The sequence below is a fragment of the Diabrotica virgifera genome, chromosome 2 (assembly GCF_917563875.1).
Source record: "Diabrotica virgifera virgifera chromosome 2, PGI_DIABVI_V3a".
NCBI classification, from domain to species: Eukaryota; Metazoa; Arthropoda; class Insecta; order Coleoptera; family Chrysomelidae; genus Diabrotica; species Diabrotica virgifera.
Window position 1 is genome coordinate 171,449,552 of NC_065444.1, and position 23,684 is coordinate 171,473,235.

At 31.4% G+C, this 23,684-nt stretch overlaps 1 protein-coding gene across 3 annotated transcripts in view; it reads left to right on the forward strand.

Moving 5' to 3' along the window:
• The window catches only part of LOC114332529 (E3 ubiquitin-protein ligase Nedd-4), a 209,835-nt gene that overhangs the window by 87,694 nt on the left and 98,457 nt on the right, over positions 1–23,684 (forward strand). For all 3 annotated transcript variants that reach the window (XM_028282340.2, XM_028282342.2, XM_028282341.2), the window contains exon 6: positions 9,886–10,042. In XM_028282340.2, coding sequence (XP_028138141.2) covers positions 9,886–10,042 — 157 coding nt within the window. The remainder of the gene's footprint in view (positions 1–9,885; positions 10,043–23,684) is intronic.

Genomic DNA, 23,684 nt, shown 5'->3' on the forward strand with positions numbered 1-23,684 from the left:
TCTCTATGCAGAATTTAATTGCAGTGAATTTTTATTTGGGTGTTTTTGATGTAAAGTTAAAATCTTCGGAGTTATAGAGCAATAATTGAAAAAAACACGATTTGTCGGCGCCATTTTGTTTATAAAAAATGTAGCACACTATCTGCGGACTTTGCATACCTATATTATTATTATATAGGATCTTATAATTCGGTTCCAGCAATAAAATTGCTGGTAAATAACTTTTCCATGAATTTTGCTAATTAGCCCAGAGTACTTTACCAACCCTTTCAAAGTCACCTCTTTTTGCGACTAATGATTTAAAAAAAATAATAATATTAAGGCCATGGGTACATAATTCGCAAATATTTTACGGCTATCCCTACCTTTTCTGTCTTTACATGACAAATTACGTGTAGTAAAATTCACACTGGTATGGATATGTAAATATTACTAGAATGTCATTCTACTTGACAATGTCATAACTAACTTAAAAAGAGATATCTTTTGAATGTTCTTGGATAACTGTTATTTTTTGTATAATTGCAAATTAATAATTCAGTTAATAAATGTGATAATTTTTTCACTAACTATGTATTCAGTGATTGTAATAATTTATATGTACCTACAACAAAAACTAATACTCGATCGAGAAAAGAGGAAAAGTGTTAAAGTGATTTTTTAATAATATATTGTTACTATGGAACGCTTACAATTTTGAACATCTTAAACAACAAAATACTTGGATCACAGAATATATCTTGATGTATTCTTTGCTTCTATCTTCCATAAATAATACACAATAAATAACTTTTCATAAAGTTCACGTCTTAAATAAGTTATGTATCAAATACACTATGTATCAATATTATTTAATCAACAACTGAAATATTCCCGATTCATGTCAAATATTTAAAATTGTCACTAATTGTCAGTGTCTGACTGACAATATGCTGACAATATTCTGTTCGACTGATTGCGTTGTATGACAAAGATAGATTTGGAAAATATTACCACGGACATTGTGTTCATTTTTTTCGAATCCTGAAAAAACCAATGAATATTTTTGAAAAATCTAAACGTAGAATGAAAGACTAAATTATTACCGAGGGCCGAAATTCCCTTAAATTAAATAAAAAGTTTATTTTGAATGAGATATTTGAAATTAAAAATAACACTAAATTTTCTCTTAGTTTTTCACCCCTGTAACTTATTAAAATAAACATTATAGAAGTTCTCAGGGACTTTCGGCCCTCGCTAATAACGTAATCTTTCATTCTGCGTTTGAATTTTTCAAAAATACTTATTAGTTTTCTCAGGATTCGAAAAAAATGAATCCCCATTTGAATAGCATTGCAGCCGAAAATACGTACCCATCCTCTTAACAGGCTATAGATCGCGTAAAAACCTACAAAATTCTTATTTACCAAACTTTCTAAGATAAATAATAAAAAAGTTACGGTTAAAAAATTAATATATTTTTTTGAAAAAAAAAAGGAGAAATTCAATTGTAAGCATAATAATGTATGTTAGCGATGTTTTAGTCATCGACCTTATTCGTTCTTCTTTATTTATGTATTATTAATAGATTCTAAACGTTTGACTGGCTTAGAATGATCAGTTTTTAAAAAACTGGAGTTAAAAGCGAATAACGAATTTTTGTAGTTTGGTAAAAAATGCCATTTTCTTCGGAATAGAAAGATTAGAGACATTAGAAGACATCAGAGATACGAAAAAATGTTTAATTATGGAATTGTAGGTTATTTAATTCACAAGAACTTGGTTTGAAAAAATTTTTTCTACGGCGAAAATTGAGTGAATCGTAAATGAGTGTTATCGAAAAACATTGATTTTTTCGATATAAAACTAACACTTTCGATAGCGAATAAATCGAAAACTATTAATTTTATCAAAAAAATGTATCGAACATTTTTTGCTTAGAATGAATGTTTTTATTTAACTTTTGTGGTCAAAATATAATAAAAAATTTCCACTCCCGGGATGGGGTGGCAACCAACCCCATGGTAAAAGTGCCTTTCGGCATCATATAGATTTTGATCCTTGGACTATCTATTACTTATTCTCAAATTTTCAAGCAAATCGATCCATTCTGTAAAAATTGCGAGGTGAAATGCTTTGGTTCCTGGACTATTGTTGCTTTTTGCTTATCAGCATCCATTTTGTCTTTTTGAAGTTGAGGCTCAGTCCGTATTCATTACTAACTGAATTAACCCTTGTTTACCCGGGAACAGTCGCGTCGTTAGAAAAAATCCAAAAACATTTTATCCTTTTCCGTGATAACTTGAAAAAAATTTTCAACATAACAAGTGCCTCGGGGAAGATCGTAGTAATGCGTGGGATTTTTTTACTTTTTTATTTTGTTTGTGGAATTTATGGTTTTGGTGAGAACAAATTAGCTTTAAAATTGTTAGAAATAGATTTTTTTAACGTAACAAGTAAATAAAAATATTATAAAATAGAAATTTGTTTTAAACTCGTATTTCAATTCGTATTGTTAGCTTTTTTTCTCATCGCGCGACTGCTTACGTGACAGAAGTAAGCGCGACTACTCCCGGGGTAACGTTGTTTCAGCATATCCCTGCATCGTAAGAGATCCGGTGGGAAATATCAAGAGACATTCTTCGGTGTCTGTATACGGATTTGTATCAGCCCGGATCTCTGACGATGCAGGGATATCCTGAAACAACGTTGTATGATTAATTACTTGTACGGCATTGTTGCCAACGTTTAACAATGCCAACGTTGTAAGGAATTGTTAAACTATCATTGCACAAAAGAATTGCCATTCTGCAACAAAAACTGAATGAAACCTCCAGTTAATAAAATATCTTCATGAGTACAGGATTAAGAAACGAGATTTGTTTCTACGTTTGTCTTTTATATTATGATTGCAGTGTTCTCTAATTATTGTATACTTATATTTTTTAACTTAACATTCTGTTGTAGATTTTTTTTGTTAATTGGTTTTAAATTATTTATAATAACAATTAACAAATAACGACACAATCAAATAATCACTTTAAATTTAAATAAACAATAACACTACGTCAATAATATTTATATGCTACAAAAAAACATCATTCTATTTAAAAATTTTAAATATACAAATTTTAGAGTTTTTAAATTTGTACTACGCTACATAGATTTTCAGTAGTAATTGCACGAGAGCTCTAAATTATCGATTTGTTTCCCGAGCGACACTTTGACAGTTTTAATTTCACGACCCGAAGGAGAGTGAAATTATGTCAAAGTGGCACGAGGGCAACAAGTCGATAATAATTTTAGAGATCGAGGGTAACTCGCTGAGATTACTTCATGAATAAAACTGTCTTTTTAAGTTATTTTTACTAATATTTTATTGATATCTTCACCTGAATATGTGCTAAACCTGTTTCTTGGTGTTCTCTGTGACAAGTTGTAAAACATTATATTATTGTCATGTAACAATAATTATTGTCATTAATGTCACTGAATGTTCATTTTTGCATAGTAACGAAGGGTATCTGACGTAATGCTTGACGACGGGATATTATCAAAAATTATCGGGTATAATATCACAAGAGAGTGAGAATAAATTGACAATAATGCGACAGTTTTTCGAAAATTTGTTGTCTGGCAATAGACACGAGAGCCCGCAGGGCTCGAGTGGCTATTGACCAATGACAACAAATTTGAGAAAAAATGAAGCATTATTTTCTTATTTATTCTTACTGTCGTATGATATTCGTAAGATTATTTTTGAATACTTACATATAAAATTCAAGCCTTTATATAAAAACAGTCAGTGACATTGTTCCCAATTAATGTGACACACATTTTTCAACTGGTCAAAGTGAAAAGCACAGTTTAGCAAATATTTAGATGAAGATATTAATAAAATATTAGTTAATTTATTTATAAATATAGTTTTATTCATGAAATAATCTTACCGAAGTAAATCGAGTGCTTAAATTTGCCTATTTGTGTTCTCCTCGTGACAATTTGACATTAGATGCAGAACTAAAAGTATATTATGAATATTTTCTTAAATGTGACAGTTGTCAAAACTAGGAAACTGGTTGCAATTAAACAGAAACAATCTATTTAAACAAATTCTCACTGTAATTTTCTACAGTTGAAAATTACCAATGTAACAATAATCTGATTGGACAGAATTAAGCACGTGATCAAAAATCTTACTATACGATTGGAACTTAAAATCATTAAAAAATAATCACTTTAATTTTTATTTCTGTAGCTTTCTATTGGTCAGAATCTCCTATGAATGAAATAATCAATACATTTTAAATATATTGTTTTCATTTGCCATGTATTTCAAGATTCAGACAATTTAATAGAGAATCGAAGTAAAAGGTTTACATTTTAAACAAATATATGCCGAACATATTTAAACAAATATATTATGTTCTTGAAAGTCATAGAAAATTGTATGAAGCTAATATTTTAGTTTATATTCTATATTCCATATTTATTGGCCACTTAGCTTTGCAGCCTCACCTGCTTTTTTATAAATTGTAGGTATACATATTTTTTTTAACTTTCTTAAAAATTTGTATAATGTTTGTATCGTGTCAAAATTTGCTTCTTAGGTAAATGTTCCAACACTTGTTTTTATTAGTAGGTACTAGAGTCAAATATTTATGTAATGTAGTTAAAAATGTTTGCAAAATATGTTTTTGCAAAACAAAACTGTTGTGATTGGGATTTAGCTCCTTAGTTAAGCAAGACATGGTGTCGTTTTGTTACAGTTGAGTCCCTGAATCTCTACCCGTGCGTCATCATTTAAAGCATACGAAATAAGTCGATGATGAGCCGGAAGTTGAAATTTACTAAACGCAATAGCAAGTCACTTACTGTCACTTGCTGTTGCGTTTACTAAATTTCAATTTCCGACGTATCATCGACTTATTTCGTATGCTTTAAATGATGACGCACGGGTAAAGATTCAGGGACTCAACTGTACTTTGTGACATATTCGAAGAAATTTAATCAGCAATCTTAGGCAAGGCGCTACCAACGTGGCAACCAAATTGCGTGGCAATGGCGTCGAAATAATGTGGTGACCCAGTGGCAGGTAGAATTGCTAAACCTGCATAAACAGATGTAGTCGCATGTATCGAAAGGTCGCACATACAGTTGAGTCCGCGAGTCTTTACCCGTGCGTCATTAATACCTGGCGAGATAAAACACATACTTTTTATCTAGCATCATTGTCTTCCACGCATGAGACTAAAGACAAATCAGATACCTCTTGTTATTAAGTAAAAACACATGTTATTTATATTAATCTAGACTCAGTACATTGAAAAGAGATAGGTACCGGGTGTCACAATAAGAATGGCTCTCGGCCATATCTCAGGAACCGTTTATAGTACAGCTTTGGGAAAAACATTTTTATAACAAAAGTTGCCTCGAGAAAAGCCTGGAAATTATTTTCATATTTGTAAGTCCACCGCTAGAGGGCGTAATTGAATATCAAAAATTTAAAAATCAAAATTTTACAAAATTTACATAATGAAAGGGCACTGAAAATCCGATCATCATATTCTTCGCAAAATTCTGCGAATATTTGATTTCACAAGTGTAACTCTACCTTTGCAAATAAGAGGTGGGGGTGAGTGGGAACCTTGTTATGAAAAATGGCTGTAAGTCCGGTTCTGCTTAATCGATTTTTGCAAAATTGGTCTCGTTGAAAACAGATCTTTTTCTTTAATGTAAGAGTTATAATTACGAAACAGCCTAGTAAGTAATATGCCAGCTAGGGGGCACTATTTTATGTTTTTCAGAAATCTAGTTTTCTTTGGAAAATATTAAATACAAGTATGCACTTTTAACCATGTATTACAAAATTAGACCAAAATATCAACAGAATATTAAAAACCGCATGTCGATACCTTTTTTCTATCTCGAGATATCTTAAGAAACGTATAAATTGTAAACAAACTGATAATGTCACCGGTGAACGAAGTTAAGGAAATCAAAGTGAAAACAGGTAGTGTGCTATGGAAACAAATTAGAGCGGGACACTTGCGGAGTGCCGACAGAAGTGAATATTTCTCATAGATTCAATTATATTCGGTTCGATTCCATTTAATTGGATTTAATTTTATTTATTATAATTGTGCTTATAATTTAATATATTTAAAATATACCCAATTTAATACATAATATATATGGTTTGTCAAACGTAGGAAAGAGTTTGAAAATCATAAAATCGCCGAAATTTTTAAACTTTTTGCTACGTTTGACAAACAACTGTACTAGTGATTTTACCCATTAATTTTAGAATTAACAAACTTTCAAAAGAAGTTTTACTTCAAATTTGATAGTGAATTTAATTATTATTATATAAAATGAATAGGATGTTTAAAAATACAATTTGAGGATAAGTAGTTTGAAAGGAATAATGTAATCAACAAATTTAAAAAAGTCACTTTTGTATAACGGCCTCCCCTTTAATGACAGTATCTAAAAATAAATGAACTCTTCCATGCATTATTTACGATTAAAATTTACACGAAGTATTTACTATACTTCATCAGTAATTAAATTTTTAAATTAAAAATTATCGGTTACAGTATTAAGAAAAATAATAATTTAAAGCTTTATGTATCTATATATCTTATTAATCCTAATTTTAGCGGGTAAAATCACTAGTATATAATATTATGTATTAAATTAGGTATATATTATATATTTATATTAAATTATAGATATATATATATATATATATATATATATATATATATATATATATATATATATATATGAAATAAAATTAAATCTAATCGAATGGAATCTAATTCAATCAAACGAATATAATCGAATCTATAATAAGTATTCACTTCTGTCGGCATTCCGCAAGTGTCACGCTTTAATTTTTTCCACAGCACACTACTTGTTTCCACTTTGATTTCCGTAACTTCGTTTACAGGAGACGTCATCAGTTATGTTTAAAAATTAACGCGTTTCTTAAGATATCTCGAGATAGAAAAAAGGTATCGACATGCAGTTTTCGATATTCTGTTGATAATTTGGTCTAATTTTGTAATACAGGGTTAAAAGGGCATACTTTTATTTAATATTTTCCAAAGAAAACTAGATTTCTGAAAAACATAAAATAGCGCCCCCTAGCTGGTATATTACTTACTAGGCTGTTTCGTAATTATAACTCTTACATTAACGAAAAAGATCTGTTTTCAACGAGACCAAGTTTGCAAAAATCGATTAAGCAGAACCGGACTTACAGCCATTTTTCATAGCAAGGTTCCCACTCACCCCCACCTCTTATTTGCAAAGGTAGAGTTACACTTGGGAAATCAAATATTCGCAGAATTTTGCGAAGAATACGATGATTGGATTTTCAGTGCCCTTTCATCATGTAAATTTTGTAAAATTTTGATTTTTAAATTTTTGACATTCAATTACGCCCTCTAGCGGTGGACTTACAAATATGAAAATAATTTCCAGGCTTTTCTCGAGGTAACTTTTGTTATAAAATTTTTTTCCCAAAGCTGTACTATAAACGGTTCCTGAGATATGGCCGAGAGCCATTCTTATTGGGACACCCGGTACAAGGAAAGACGATCAGGGATGTTTTCACATATTTCACGTACAACTTCTGACGTTTTGGTTTATTTACTTTTGTGGCTGTCAGTTTGTTGAATTTTTGCTGTTATTTGGTCGAATTTTTGCATTTTGAAGTTTTTTATGGTATACAAACAGTTGTTTTCACAGCTAATTTTATATTGGAGTTAGAAATTTTATGATAAGTTCATGTTATTTTACGATAAATTTTGACAACGTACAAAGCTAACCTCATTGTTGACACAGTTAAGGAATGCTTGTGTTTAATGTTCCGCCAAAGTGAATAAAATAACAAAAAGAAAATATGTTATTGCATTTTTTTATAAATTGTTTATTTATTTATTAATCAATGATAATAAAAGAATCTATTAAGCTACTTTAAATGTAGCTGTAATTATGCACCAAAATTTTAAAACAAAACTTAAATTTGACATTCTATTTATTTGATAACGTCAAATTTTATACTATTAACCCGTGATCGGAATAATTCCCACTTTCTGTCACTTGCTGTTGCGTTTAGTAAATTTCCGACTTATTTCGTATGCTTTAAATGATGACGCACGGGTAAAGACTCGTGGACTCAACTGTATGTGTATACAGGTTTAGCAATTCTACCTGCCACTGTAGGCGAGCGGCACACCCCTAAGTTGAGGCTTAGAAATCGAAAAAGCGACTATGATAGATGAATGGTAAATTTTGGTCATTCTTTATGTTTTGAGGTCGCTGAATCCGAATATGAAGTTTATTTTTATCTACAATTGGTAGAACATGTTCAAAAATCAAATTTTATCCAAAAATACGATTTATTTACTTCGCTGTATATTTGGTCACTGTAAATATTTCCTTTTGAAAATTTTATTGTGTCAATTTTAAAGAATCTAGAAACAATGAAATTCGTTCGAGATGTTTAAACAAATTAAAAGAGAAGTTGTTAATTATTAAACATTTTGTCGTCAGATTTCGTTAGTTTCATGTTTACTTAAAAAAGTTGGGTGACAAAATGTTTACTTTATAATTTTAATTACCACAGCAATTAAACATAAGTCATGAAGAAGTTTTCTGGAAAATATCAAGCCAAAATATGCAATAGGAAAAAAGTTATGTGATTTTATAGACGAGTGACTCTCCCCCAAAAAAACGCTTATTTTTCGAGATACTGACCACGGTGTGGTGAATGGCTATTTTTGGTCTTACTTTATCTTTTTGATGATGCAACGCAAAAAAACGTGATTTCATTTTTTTTATTTTTAGCGTAAAATTACGATTTTGACAAAGTTCTCCCACGTAAAATTCAAAATAAACTTAATTTTCGTTTTTAGCACCATCAAAAACATAAATTATGGCAAAAATTAGTCATTCGCCACGCCGTGGTCAGTATCTCGAGAAATAAGTGTTTTTTGGGGTGTGCCGCTCGTCTATAAAGTCACCTAACTTTTTTCTTATTGCATTTTTGACTTAAAATTGTCCAGAAAGCTTCTTCATGAATTATATTTTATTACTGTGTTGGTTAAAATTATAATCTAAAAAGTTTGTCACTCAACTTTTTAAGTAAACATGAAACTAACGAAATCTGACGACAAAATGTTTAAAAATTAACAACTCCTCCTCTAATTTGTTTAAACATTTTGGATAAATATCATTGTTATCTAAATACATACTTCAAAGATGACACAGTAATATTTTTAAAAGAAACTATTTACAGTGAGGTAAATTTAAATAATCATCAAAATTGATTTTTCGCATTTACGTATAAAATTTTATTTTTGAACATGTTCCACCAACTCTAGAACACAATAAACTACATATTCGGATTCAGCGAACTCGAAAACATACAGAATAATCAAAATTGGTCATTCACCTTAAAGTTGATTTTCGTGGTCGGTATAACGTAATTTTAGGAAATCCACAAGGAAAAGAAAATGTTTTTCCTGTAGTTGGCTGTATACCATCAATCACAAAATTGGAAAAAAATCCTTTGTAAAAGGTATAAATTTTTTTTATTAAAATCCCTTAAAGGGGCTACATCACAACAAAACGTTTTCGATTTTTATATAAAAAAAATAATTTTGGGGGTTGCTACAGCTCGCCTACTGGGTCACCACGTCACTTCGATGTCATTGCCACGTTGGTGAGCGCCTTGTCTAATGGTGGTATATATTACTTACCCCATGATATGTGGAATGCAGGGGGAATATGTGGAATGTTGTACGTAATTTTCACGTTTTTAAAGTAAATTATATTTGTTATTTACATTATTTTTTGCTGCATGGCTGCTTTTTTAACGACTATGTAATAAAGTGATTTCAGTGCCCGTTCAAGGGTGAGAGGTCATCTGGAACTATACCACGCGTTTTTGTTTGATTCAAATCTACCTCCAATAGCTGCTCCGGAAGAACCCAGCGATGAACGAGATTGGGAGATCGTCCACGAAGGAAGAGAGGAAGAAGCAGCGCAGGTGAGTAATCTGTAATACTATAGTTTGCAATAAATTCGGCTTTTAGTACAAAAATGTATATGTTGCAAAATGTTCCCCGTTTGTCAACGTAAAACAGCCGTGCCGCCCCGTCCTAACATAAATCCAGCCGAAGTCGGTATTTGAACCCTTAATTCAGAACAGAAAATCGAGTTCCACTTTTTAATACGCGTATGTTGATTTATCACATGTACTTACGTATTTCTGCGGCTATAAGGTGGCAATTTCGGTTACAACTTTTTAACCGGAAGTGATGTAACAACTGGTATAATTGTTCTCGTCTTGCCAGGGAGCATCGAATAATATATCGCTTGTACTATTTCGGCGACTTTCAAACAGTACTTCCTGTTGCAACTCTGGATCCGGAAGTCCGAGGTCAAATGTTTCACCTTTAATACCATCTTTGGATTAGAAGCTTTAATTCGACACATCATGTATTAGACCGGGGCGCATCTGTAAAAATATTAGTACATTTGGACGTTGAGAGGTGACTCATATTTTTTTGCAGAAATTGCTTGAAAATAACTCATACAATAATATTTGGGTTATCTTTCCATTCAAAAAGGTCCGGAACATTGTTTAAATAATCAAAATGTCAAAAAATAAAGAAAAAATTCGATTTTTTCTTCGTTTTTTTTTTATTATAACTTTAAAAGTATTAATTTCCGAGAAAAGTTGCACTGATATAAAAGTTGCGTAATTAAATTTTCTACAATATAGGATTAGTTAAATATGTTAAAAATTGTCACCCTTGTTGCAAAATAGCAATAATTGCGAAAAAAGAACATAAAAAAACAAGTATTCGCATTTTACGTTTTTCAACCATTTATGCTACACTTAGGACCTTCATGTTTTACCCAGAAAAACTTTATGATATAGTAAAACAATATTGTGAATTTCATTAAGATCGGTTCAATAGATTTTGCAAAATAAAAGTTGCAATTCTGTTTTCGCAAAAAAAATTAATTTTTTCAAAATGTTGCATGACTGAAAATAAAGCAGACAGCAAGTTGATTTTTTTTACATATAGAAGAATACCGTACCTTTCATTTGCAATTTGCAAAATTAAAATCAGTTAAGAGGAAACAGTAGCGATCAACAGGTAGCAAAAACGCATTCCAAGATTGCGGCTGTAATTTTGAATATTTTTTCGAGATATTTGGCACACGTATTCGTAATATAATAAAAAATGGCGGTACAGAGCCCAATTTAAAAAATATATTAATATGTGGAAATTATCCTGTAATTAAATACAATATTAAAAAAACGAGCCTGTACCGCCATTAAGCAGAACAAAAAAATACACTTTCTTCAAATAAACTTTTTTATCCGATGCCTAGATTTTGTGTCATTTTGGAACTACTAAAATTTTTTATTTCATTAGTAGTTCCCAAATGACACAAAATCTAGGCATCGGATAAAAAAGTTTATTTGAAGAAAGTGTATTTTTTGTTCTTAATGGCGGTACAGGCTCGTTTTTTTAATATTGTATTTAATTACAGAGTAATTTTCACATATTAACATATTTTTCAAATTGGGCTCTGGACCGCCATTCTTTCTTATATTACGAATGCGTGTGCCAAATATCTCGAAAATATATTCAAAATTACAGCCGCATTCTTGGAACGCGTTTTCGCTACCTGTTGATCTCTACTGTTTCACCTTAACCACGACGGCGGCGTCAGGAATTTTTTTAACCCGGCACCTGCCACGTGGGGTGCTACCAGCACCCCATAACACATTTTTATCAAATATTTGGTATTTCAACTTTGGTAACGGAGCTGTGCGTCATAGTAGCTTTCTATAATATTATATAGCATAATGTGTTAGTGTTTGAAGTGGTTATTTAGTGTCATTTTGAACTTATAGCTCTAAAATCGAATTGGGGTGTCATCATTTGACACTTTAAGTTTTAATTTTTTTTTTTGTATTTTTGAAAAACAGGTCAAATTTACATGTTTTACTGAAATAAATAATGATTTAAATTATTAATATAAACTATATACTCACTAGATCTTAATTTTTTTAGATATTTTACTTGACTTAATTTATTATGGCTTGGTACTTGCTAATTTGCTTATGACACCTTTTTCATTTTATTTTTTAACTTTTATAACATATTAGTGGCTAATAAGTCAATAAAACATGTTTTTTATATTCTTGTGTTACTCAACACATTATTTTGTTTTTTAAACAAGTAGATCACAGAAAATTTTTAAGGGGTGCTGTGAGCACCCCACGTGGCAGTTGGCGCCTTGCAAAGCCACGTGGCAGGTGCCGGGTTAAATAAACATTAATTGTTGGTGCTACGCGCAGGACAGCGGATAGTTTGCTCTGATTGGGTATTCCAATGACCTTTGATAATGATTGATAAATTTTAATTTTTAGTACATTTCGATATAAATAAATAAATTTGTTTATTGCAAAATGAAAACACATACTCTGCCCTTTGAAATAACACTTTTTTTAGCAAAAACTTTCTGTGTTCATATATTTTTACTTATAGAATAAAAGTTTACTATTTTTAAACATATGCAATTGTTTAAACAATATTTCACAAACAATAATCAAATTAGTTTGATTTTTGTGGAAATAAAATATTAAAATACAACAAAATATAGAGTAAGAAAATAATATATTAGATAAAGATTGGAAGAAATTTTGGTGGAAATCAACTTGTGTGAATCGAACACCGCAGTCCTGCGCGTAGCACCAAAAATTAATGTTTATTTAAAAAAATTCCTGGCGCCATGGTAGTTAATCGATTTTAATTTTCCAAATTGCAAATGAAATGTACAGTACTCTTCTATATGTAAAAAAAATGACAACTTGCTATCTGCTTTATTTTCAGTTCTGCAACATTTTGAAAAAATTAATTTTTTTGCGAAAGCTGTATTGCAAAATTTATTTTGCAAAATATTTTAAACCGATCTTAATCAAATTTACAGTATTGTTTGATTATATCATCAAGTTTCTTTGTGTAAAATATGAAGGTCCTAAGTGTAGCGTAAATGGGCGAAAAACGTAAAATGCGACTACTTGTTTTTGTATGGTTTTTTCGCAATTATTGATATTTTGCGACAAGGGTGACAATTCTTAAAAAATTTAACCAATCATATATTGTAGGAAATTTAATTACGCAACTTTTATGTTAGTGCACCTTTTCTCGGAAGTGAATATTTTGAAAGTTATAATCAAAAAACGAAGAAAAAATCGGATTTTTCCTTAATTTTTTGACATTTTGATTATTTAAACAATGTTCCGGATCTTTCTGAGTGGGGGGATAACTCAATTAATATTATATGAGTTAATTCCAAGCAATTTCTGCAAAAAAATATGAGTCACCTCTCAACATCCATCTCAAAACAGATGCGCCCTGGACTATATTCTGTTATATGTTATAATAACAGAGGAGTTGTATTTACGGACGGACAAACAGACATGGATAATTCAAGGATTTCACATTATTTTAATGTTGTATGATGGGTGAAAATCTGTCCTGGGTAAACTGCGACCTTCCGGTGCCCTAAGACTCAAGTTCGAGTGACGTTACCGAAATCTCTTGTTTCGTTTGATTTTTCCCAGTTTCAATATTTTTTATATAACTGTGTTGAAAGCCAGCTAACAACATTCTGAGACCTTAGCGAAAGGCCACACGGGCGATAATTTACGGCGCCGTAAGAGCAGTAAACCTGACGAGGCATTGGTTGACTAACCAATTGTAGAATTGTAGAATAGGAGTTAGTCAACCAATGCCTCGTCAGGTTTACTGCTCTTACGGCACCGTAAATTATCGTCCGTGTGGTCTTTCGCTTACTTAAATCATTTTTACATGTTATAATGTATGTACTCTACTGTAGAATGTTCAATTTCCAAAATTTCCAATATCTTGTGTTTTTCAACGAAAATTTTGTTTACGTTTATATATTTGCAAACTCTTTTCGTTCATTCGTTTGTGCGTCGCCGCCCCTGCAATACTTAGAGCCGATCTACCGCTGGATTCATATAGAGTTTTATCTCCTGAATCAAAATCTGAAAATTGCATTTTGATATTTCAAACCATCTTCGAGGTAACCAACCTCAAAGTCGAAAATTGTGACGTTATAATTCTTTAAGTAACTTACATCTCGGGACAGCAATTTAGGACCCTTTAGCAATTCTAGATAGCGAAATAATTATACAATGGAAACACTGCTAAAAGACTCATTGAACGTAATAAACTACGTAAAAATGCAAATGAAAATTTCATATTTCAAACTAGCGCGTGACTTCGGATGACGTTGGCTATAAACGCCAGTCCCTAGATCTGTCCCGAGTACCATATTTATGTATATTTTACAGTCCAAGTTGATTATCCAGTTGGAGTTGACTATTCCTATGGTCTGTTTTTAAACCAAGAGGAGTAATTCAAATTTACCGCGCCGTAATGCTTATTTGTAATTGGTTCAACCTCAGGCATGTTTACTCCACTGTTATTAAATTATGACACTAATGATTTTTATCAAATTTTGACACTACTGACATTTCATAGGTTAATTAAGTTATATCGGCGATTTTTTGTGTTTTCTGCGTTATTCCTTTAATTTTTAGATGTTTAGTCCGCTTTTATATAAAAAACTGTTTTTAGAACTGCGACGTATTATAATATTAATGGATTACCGTCGAAGGCCGACATGATCAACCAAAAAAGAAGATGTATTTGGTGATTTTTCTATTGACTTTCTTGGGTGTGAATCTGTCTTTTTAGTTTACTCCTCTTGGTTTAAAAACAAACTATAGTTCGAGTCAACTTAAACGGCCAGTTTTAGTAAAAGTTGATTATAAATATAAAATGAAGATTTTTATTCAACATTTCCTAGTAAAAGTAGACTCCAACTAAAAAAAGTATACTCTTTCCAATGCCATTTAGTAAGAGTTGATTCACACAAACAACCGATTCCAAAAAATAAATGTTACTGGATATGTTCAAATCCTGAAAAGTAGTTGAAACGGTCAAAACAAAGAGACGCACACTCATCAAAAAAGCACCTGAGATTATACTCGTATAATCTACATTTACTGAATCGATCCAGGAATAGTCAACTCAAACTAGTAAGAGTTGATTTTATTTTTACCGCGATCTACTTTTACTAACAAATAGCTTCAGAACAACATTACTAACAAGGGTTAGGAAGAGTCTACTTCAACTAGTAAAAGTTGAATTAAATTTTTCAAATCAAATCTTACTGCTCGTTTTAGTTGGAGTTGACAAAAAGTAGTCAAGAAATATGTATGCCGCTCAAGAGTAAAGTACCTTTATTTTTCACAATATTAAAAATTGTTATCATGAAATGTTGTTTAGTATTAAAAACTATGTTCTAATACATACATATATGCAATTACATCCTTCTAATTAAAAAAAATGGAAATTTTTTCTCAAAAATTACGGATACCCATCATTTTCATTTATGGTCACTCTTTTATTATTAATATTACGAAGAAAAGTTATTCTTCATAAAAAGCTCTGCAGTCTAAATTCTAAGATGCAATCATCATATATCAAATTTTATCAATTCTATACGAGGTATGTCAAAAAATATTCATTTCGCTCAAGAGTAAAGTACCTTTATAGTTCTTCTTCTTCTTATATTAGGTCTCATGGCCTGTTCTTAACCGATTTTGAGCTTGTATTCGTAGCTGTAATGTTAACTGCCAGCTATCTCGCCATCTTTTAAAGGGCCTTTCTATTGGTCTCTTGCCTGTTGGCTTCGAATATCTGGCTATACGGGCTATTCTCTCGTTGTCCATTCTTGTCACATGCTGATTCCACTCTCGTCTTCTCTGTCTTCCCCGTCTTCTATGTCTTGTATGTTACAGAGATCTCTTATTCTGTCGTTCGGTATTCTGGCTCTCAGTGTTTTCCCAGTTATTGACCTGAACGTTCTCATTTCTGAAGTTCTCAGTATCCTCTTGGTTTCTGCTGTGTCACATCTTGTTACTATCGTGTACGTCATGATCGGTCTTAGACATGATTTGTATAAGTATGCATACTTTCCCTTCGAGCCTCATATCTTTATTTCTCCAGATGACATCCCTCAGACATCCTGACACGTAATTGGCTTTATTTGCTTGCTTTCGGATGCTCTCTTTAACCTCTCCATAACTACATATTTCGACTCACAGATATTCGAATCTCGAGACTTTTCAATTAGTTCGTTGTGAATTACTAATTTGCATTTTATGGGTTCCCTTGACACTACCAGGGATTTTGTCTTAGCTGTTGATATTTTCATGCTGTAGTTCTTCGCCACTGTATTGAAAGTTTGTGCCATTCGCTGCAGGTTATCCTCGTTGTCGGAGATTAAGATTGCGTCGTCAGCATAACAGGATTTTTATTTGTTTTTCTTCCATTTTATATCCTTTTCCAGTACTTTTAATGTGTTCTGTAATTTTGTCCATTACTAAATTAAAAAGCTCAAGCTATCCCTTTGTCTGTTTCCCGAGTTGATTTTTACTTTCGATGTTAGTTCATTCTCGACTTTTATTCTGGTTTTGTTCTTCGTATTGATGTCTTTAATTAACCTTATCATCTTGTTGGGCTGATTTTTCTCCATTAGTATTTTAGCACATCTTCTAATCTTACACAATCGAAGGCTTTAGTCAGATCTATAAAGCACATAAATGCAGGTTTATTATATTCCAGTGCTTTTCAGCAATTTGACTGGCTATGAATATGGCGTCTATTGTGGACCTATTTTTCCGAAAACCTTGTTGTTTCTCACTAATTGTGTATTCTTCATTTATTTTATTGGCAAGGATTTTTGTTAAAAGTTTAAGAGTTGTGCTCAGCAAGGTGATGGTACGATAGTTGGTATAGGGTTTTTGCTGTTTCCTCTCTTGTGTATTGGTATTGTTATACTCGTCCTCCACTGGTCTGGTACACGCTGGCTACATATTATTTCTTGAAAGAGAGTCTCTATGTTTTCGATTAAGGTTTCTCCTCCGTATTTTAGGAGTTCATTTGGTATCCCATCGGGTCCTGGGGCTCTTCTGTTTTTTAATTTACGAATGTTATTTCTTATTCCTTTATAGTTAGTTCACAATATTTAAATTAGAAGGATATAATTGCACATTAAAACATAGTTTTTAATTCTGAACAATATATTTATAATAGCAATTTTCCACAGTACGAATTTAAAAACGTAAATAAGCGAAGTTTTCGTTATGATAATCCTCGCATTTTTAGCTTGTTTTTACTTTTTGTTTTTTGTTTTTGATGTCTCGAGCCCCTCTAACCTTTCAGTGTCGTTGTTCTTCTGGAAAGATCATCCGTGTTTTATTTAATTGAAAATAATAACAGTGACAACAAAATACGAGTGAAGCAACGGACGAAAATACTTTTACAATATTTATGAAATTATATTGTATCAATATGTATTTTTTAAATAAAGATGTAGGTACTTTCTTTCTTAAAAAAAATTGTTTTTTATTTCTGTTTGAGCCATATTTAACGAGGTTCTGAAACTCTTTTTTGAGGCATGTTTTAAGTTAGGTATTATTTTATAAAATAATATTCAGCTAGGTATATTATTAATTTTCTTTAATAATATTTACGGATATTTTCTACACAAAACAGTTTCCATGTTTACGTGTTTCTAGTTTCCTACATCCCTGTACTTTTTTTACCTTTTTTTTTTTAAATAAAACCAATATGCCTTTTTGAAATGCGCTCGTATTAATTCCAACTTAATTAATATTTTTTTAATTGTACTGAGAAACAAAAAATATCGTTTGTCACAAATTAAATAAATAATGTGAACGGCACAATTACATCCTAATTTCATAACAGCTGGCCCACTGAACCGTCCAGAATTAAAAATAAATGTGAATAAGATTCATCGGCGTAAACATAGTTTAGTATCTCGGAGAATATTGAAGAATGTACATAGGTATTTAAATGTATACACTCCTTCGCGCCGCCTACCTAGATAGTAAATTTTCATTCGCGTTACTGCAGAGCGTCTATACTACAATAGCTTCAAAATGTTTTTAATTTGTAGATAGTGACTAATTTAGTAAAGTGTTTTTAATATGGAACGATTAAGAAAATTTAGTTCAGTGAGTATAACTATGTGATATATTGAGCTTGGGAAAAACTATAACACGTATCATTTATTTTTTCAAATTCGGTGTAGGATGCTTGAAAACAAATAATATAAACAAAACGTTTTGACTGATTATAAATATTAAACACGATAAATTTTTTTTCAATTATTAGAATGTAATAATATAACTCCTTTATATTATACAGTGCGTTTCATCTAAACATTAAACATAGATTATATTTTGCTCACTGGCGAAGCGTCCGTGTAACCACTGTTACCATTGGTAATAGTTAAAAATCTTGAAATTAAATATTTTATGACTACTGTGAAATAATTCCATTTATATTTTTACCAATAGAAATATATAATGTGTTAATAGTACAGTAAAACCTCGACAGAACGGACCTCTATTTAACGGACTTCAGACATAACGGACAAAAAATCCGATAAATGTAAAAAAATTAATTGTATGTTTTTGCCAAAAAATACATCACTTATTGAACCCATAGATAAGTGAATAATTTTGGCAACCATACGAATATATCACAGAAACCTTTTAGATGAAATAATCGTTATATTGCACGATGAAGATAATGCAGACCTACCACACAAGAGGACAGCATACCTTGCAAATCTTAAAGTGTTACAATTTCAAATCAGCAATTGTTAATTTTGCTGCAGCATTAAAAGAGATGAAAGAGCAAACATACGGCAGCGTACCTTGAAAAACCTAAAGCGTTACAATTTAAAATCAACAATTGTGAGGTGTTAGGTTTGCTACAGCATGGAAAGAGGTGAATGAGCAAACATGAAAAAATGATTGGAAAAATTTGTTTTCCGGCCAAGATATGGTCAAGACATAGATTTAGAAGGGTTAAAAATTCCTGATTTCTGTAGTGCAATACATCACATGAGAAGTAGCTAAGCAAGATGTTGTACAGTGGCTAGAAGTAGATGAAGGTGACCCTGGGTACAATATCGTGACTGAAAGTGAAATAGTAGATGAAGTTATGAACCTAAAAAATGAAGATGAATGGAAGTGAAGATAGCAAAGAAGACAAAACATCACTGATGAAAATGAAGTTATCAGAGGTACGATGGCATCTCGACGATCTAATACATAACACTAATTGCTTATTCGTCCGATAACGAAGTTTTTTTTGCTTGAAAAATGGCTTTGGCTGAGCCAATTAGCCAGACGAATTAGATAATTAGCCAATTAGATAACGAAGTTCAACTGTATTATACTCATCTTCATAATTTTAGAGAGTTGATTATAAACAAGCTGAAAATGCGAGCATTATCATAACGAAAACTTTGTTTATTTACGTATTTTAATTCATAATATGGAAAATTGCTATTATGAAAAGTAGTTTAGAATTATGTAATAATTATGTTTTAATGTGCAATTATATCATTCTAATTTAAATGTTATGAACTATAAAGGTAGTTTACTCTTGATCGAAATTCATATTTTTTATATACCTCGTATAAAATAATAAAATTTTATATATGATGGTTGCATCATAAATCTTAGAACATGAAGAGCTTTTTATGAAGAATAACTTTTCTTAGTTATAAATGAAAAGGTTGTTGGTATCCATAATTTGAGAAAAATCTTTAAATATTTTTTTCCATTAGAAGGATGTAATGGCACATATCAGACCATAATTTTTTATACCAAACAATATTATTTCATATACCGTCGGTTCGCTAAATTCAAGACACAACTGGCTAGTGATTTTAGTCAATAATTTTGCCAATTGGGCAAAAGAAATGATTACTAATTAGTTAATAATTACTAAATAATTAGTAATTTTGCCAAAAAAATTCGCAAAAACAAAAAAATACCTACTAAAATCACTAGCCAGTTGTTGCGTCGAGTTTAGCGAACCGACTATATTTTAATTTCATAGCAAATGGAACAGTCCATTTATCATAAAGGGGAGGACGTATACTCGTATAAACCTTTTTAAAGCTGTTAATAAATTATTGCTTTTAAAATATACTCAAATTGTATTTTTGAACATCTTATTTATTTTATATAATAATTAAATTCACTATCAAATGTCATTGATATTTTATTAATACTTAATTTAAAATTTAGTTTGACATTCACGAAGTGTCAAACTCAAATGTAAATAACCTATGCTTTGCTTAACAAATCTAGATTAAAAAACTAGCCTACTTAATAGCAACGATTTCAGCTGGACGTGTAGTGTGTCGGCACAAAATAATGCGATTGTGACGTCACATTTTAGACTTTGAGGTCGATTATCTCGAAGACGGTTAGAAATATCGAAATGCCGTTTTCAGATTTGGATTCAGAAGAAAAAACTACATAAGAATCCATCGATAAATCTGATCTGAGTATTGCAGGAGCGGCAACGCAATAACACACACACTTTTGCGAAGTTATAAACGAAATGTTTTCGTTGAAAAAAACAGCAAACTTCAAAAGTGTAAACAAAACTAGATTCCTTTTTCAAAGCAGGATTACCAAAAGCAAGCGCGTCGATATCAAACAGCAACGTCAGACAGACTAGACACCGTTAAGCTATTTACAAATTTTCAGCTTGCTATTAATCAACTTTTTTCTTGTATGCGGGATCCAGGCCTATTTGTCCTTTGTCCCGTGTGCGTTATTTGGATCGTTAATTTTAAGCATGCACCTAAATGTCTACGACATTCTGTGATATCTTCCTTTTATGACGAAGTAAGTTTACAACGTTATTATAATTTTAGTTTCTTCACTTTTTTTCTATCTCTACAATAGTGTTTTTTGGCTTATTTCAGATGTCCCTGATGGTGCTCTGAGAGCGAAAGTATACCCACATTTCAAAGGCCCCTAACTAAGGCCGTCCGCACATGGGTCGATCGAAAACACGTCTCTAAGTTCGCGCGTCTTGCTCGTCTTGTACGAACCCTGCGGCACAAGCGATTGCTCTCCGCACACTTGTCGATTCAGTTTGCTCACATCTTCCAACCAGGAAGAACGCATTTTTATATATTAACCAAAACGGCTATTTCGATCTGTAAAAGGTACGGTATTGTTACATTTTTAGTATAATTTGTATACAATAAGCATTATTCAATTGAGGGTATTTTTCTACTTCCTCAACGAATTTTATATTAAACATCTAGAAACAGAAGTTCAATGTTTTCAGAATTTTACATTACAAACAATATATGTATTTCCACAAAGCTAATAATAGTATTACAATCAACGAACATAACATGCACCGATCTTTAAATAAAAGTAAAATTTCATTCAGCGCAAAAAACAACAAAAAACGAAGGAAACAAATAAATTAAACTACCTATTATGACTAAAAACATGCGTCTCACTCGAACTTTCTCGTGCACTACGGATCGCAAGCGACGAGAGCCGTACAAGACGAGGACATTTGCAATCCTAAACGCTCCGTGTACGGAACTCAATGCCACAACGAAGGAACTTTACTGGCGGGGAGAGACCTACGTGACTGGAATCGAGTCGAGTAGTTCGAGCGTCGCCCCATGTGCGGACGGTCTTATTCGCACTCTTTATCCTTAGTCCACGTTTCGGCTCCACGGAGAACAGATCAAACAAAACATTTTGCAAGTTTCAATCTTAGTAGTTTGATATCTAGATGTGTGTCATATAGTAGACCACGCATCTGGAAAAATCTACCTCTAGCTTGAGGATGTCTCGCTTTAATTTTTTGTTCTGGACCAAGTTTGTAGTTAATCCAACCCTTATTAAATATTCAGCTATTATTTTCTTTCTTCGGATCAAAAGATTCACTTTCGAAAAGAAAGGCGGATTGTACTTTTTAATTTACCTAACACTCATAAAGTTGACCCAGGTCGGGTTGCCACTATAAACTGTATCACCGATACTAATTTAATTCTGTCTATCTACCTTCAATATGCGACTTGCGTTATTTATACAAGGTTCCCCATTAGTGAATATATATAATGCATTATGATACCAATTACATTCCCGTGTTTACCCGATTAATAGAAATGCAAAACTTTAAAATCATATAGTAAATATTAACTGTGAAACACATTTCTAGAAAAAATTGTCTACCGAACCATCTTAAGAGGAAACAGTAGCGATCAACAGGTAGCAACAAACGCGTTCCAAGATTGCGGCTCTAATTTTGAATATTTTGTCGAGTCATTTGGCACACATATTCGTAATATAATAAAGAATGGCGGTACAGAGCCCAATTTCAGAAATATGTTAGTATGTGGAAATTACTCTACAACTAAATAAAATATTGAAAAAAGGAGCCTGTACCGCCATTAAGAAAGACAAAAAAATACACTTTCTTCAAATAAACTTTTTTATCCCATGCCTAGATTTTGTGTAATCTTGAAACTACTAAAAATCGATTTTTTTATAACAAGAAATGGAACGTCACTGACTTGGCAACATTTCGCACCTATGTGTATAAAAATAGTTGTTTTTGGTAGTATAAACGTCACTGTCAGTGTCGAATTACCGACGCACTGTTGCCTCACTTTTGAAAGTTCGCAGAACTTTCGCAATATTGGACCGCGTTTGTTGCCACCTGTTGATCGCTACTGTATCATCTTAATGATGAAATTGTCTACCATATACCTAACTGTCGTTTAAAAACTATGCATCTGATTCCAATTTCCACATCCAAAAGACGTCTATAATATTTAATAGAAAAAATATGTACTTAACCTACCATTAGCATTATTTCCTATCTATAACCTACCATTAGCATTATTAGCATTTTGTATATAAGCATCTTTTTCCAATCTCTGCATTCAAACGAAGTTTATAAGAAATATTACAAAGGTTAAAAAGTTGCAATATTACCTGTAAAATTGCCCAATGATGTCGCATGTTGTAATGCTACTGTAAGATAAACCTTTCAAAAATTGATGATCTTAACTCTGTGGTACTAAGGCAAAACCCGATATGTCAAAAATTATCGATTTTTCGTTTTTAATGCCAATATGTACATTGAGCGACGAAGAATATGATGGCAAAACCCAACATGGCTAAACGCATCCATGTAACCAGTAGATGATAAAATTAGTCTCTGATATGTCCACTATTACAACAACACCGCGAACTTTTAAACTCATTTGCTGCAAAATCAAGTTTTTTGACATATCGGGCTTTGCCTTAGCACCACAGATACTATAATACCTTTTTTTATAACAATGTCTTTGTAGAATATAAAACGACCAACAAATAAAGTTAATAAAATTCCTGAGTTTGAAGTATAAAATATTAGATAATATGTATTCAACAAATTAACTTGTCTTTTTCTTTTAGTACGTGTACATTTACTAAACAAATTCAATATTTATTTTCTGATAATTAAAAAAATTAATTACATGTATGTTTATTAACAGGATTAAATAGTTATTGTGAATGATATATTTTCCTAAGAAAAATATTTTTTGTATAATTTTGAATGTAACTTTTATCTGATACAAAAATAATCTATTTTGTTTTATTAAAATAGTACATGCATATAAAATAATTATGAGTAGTGAAAGAGAATTAA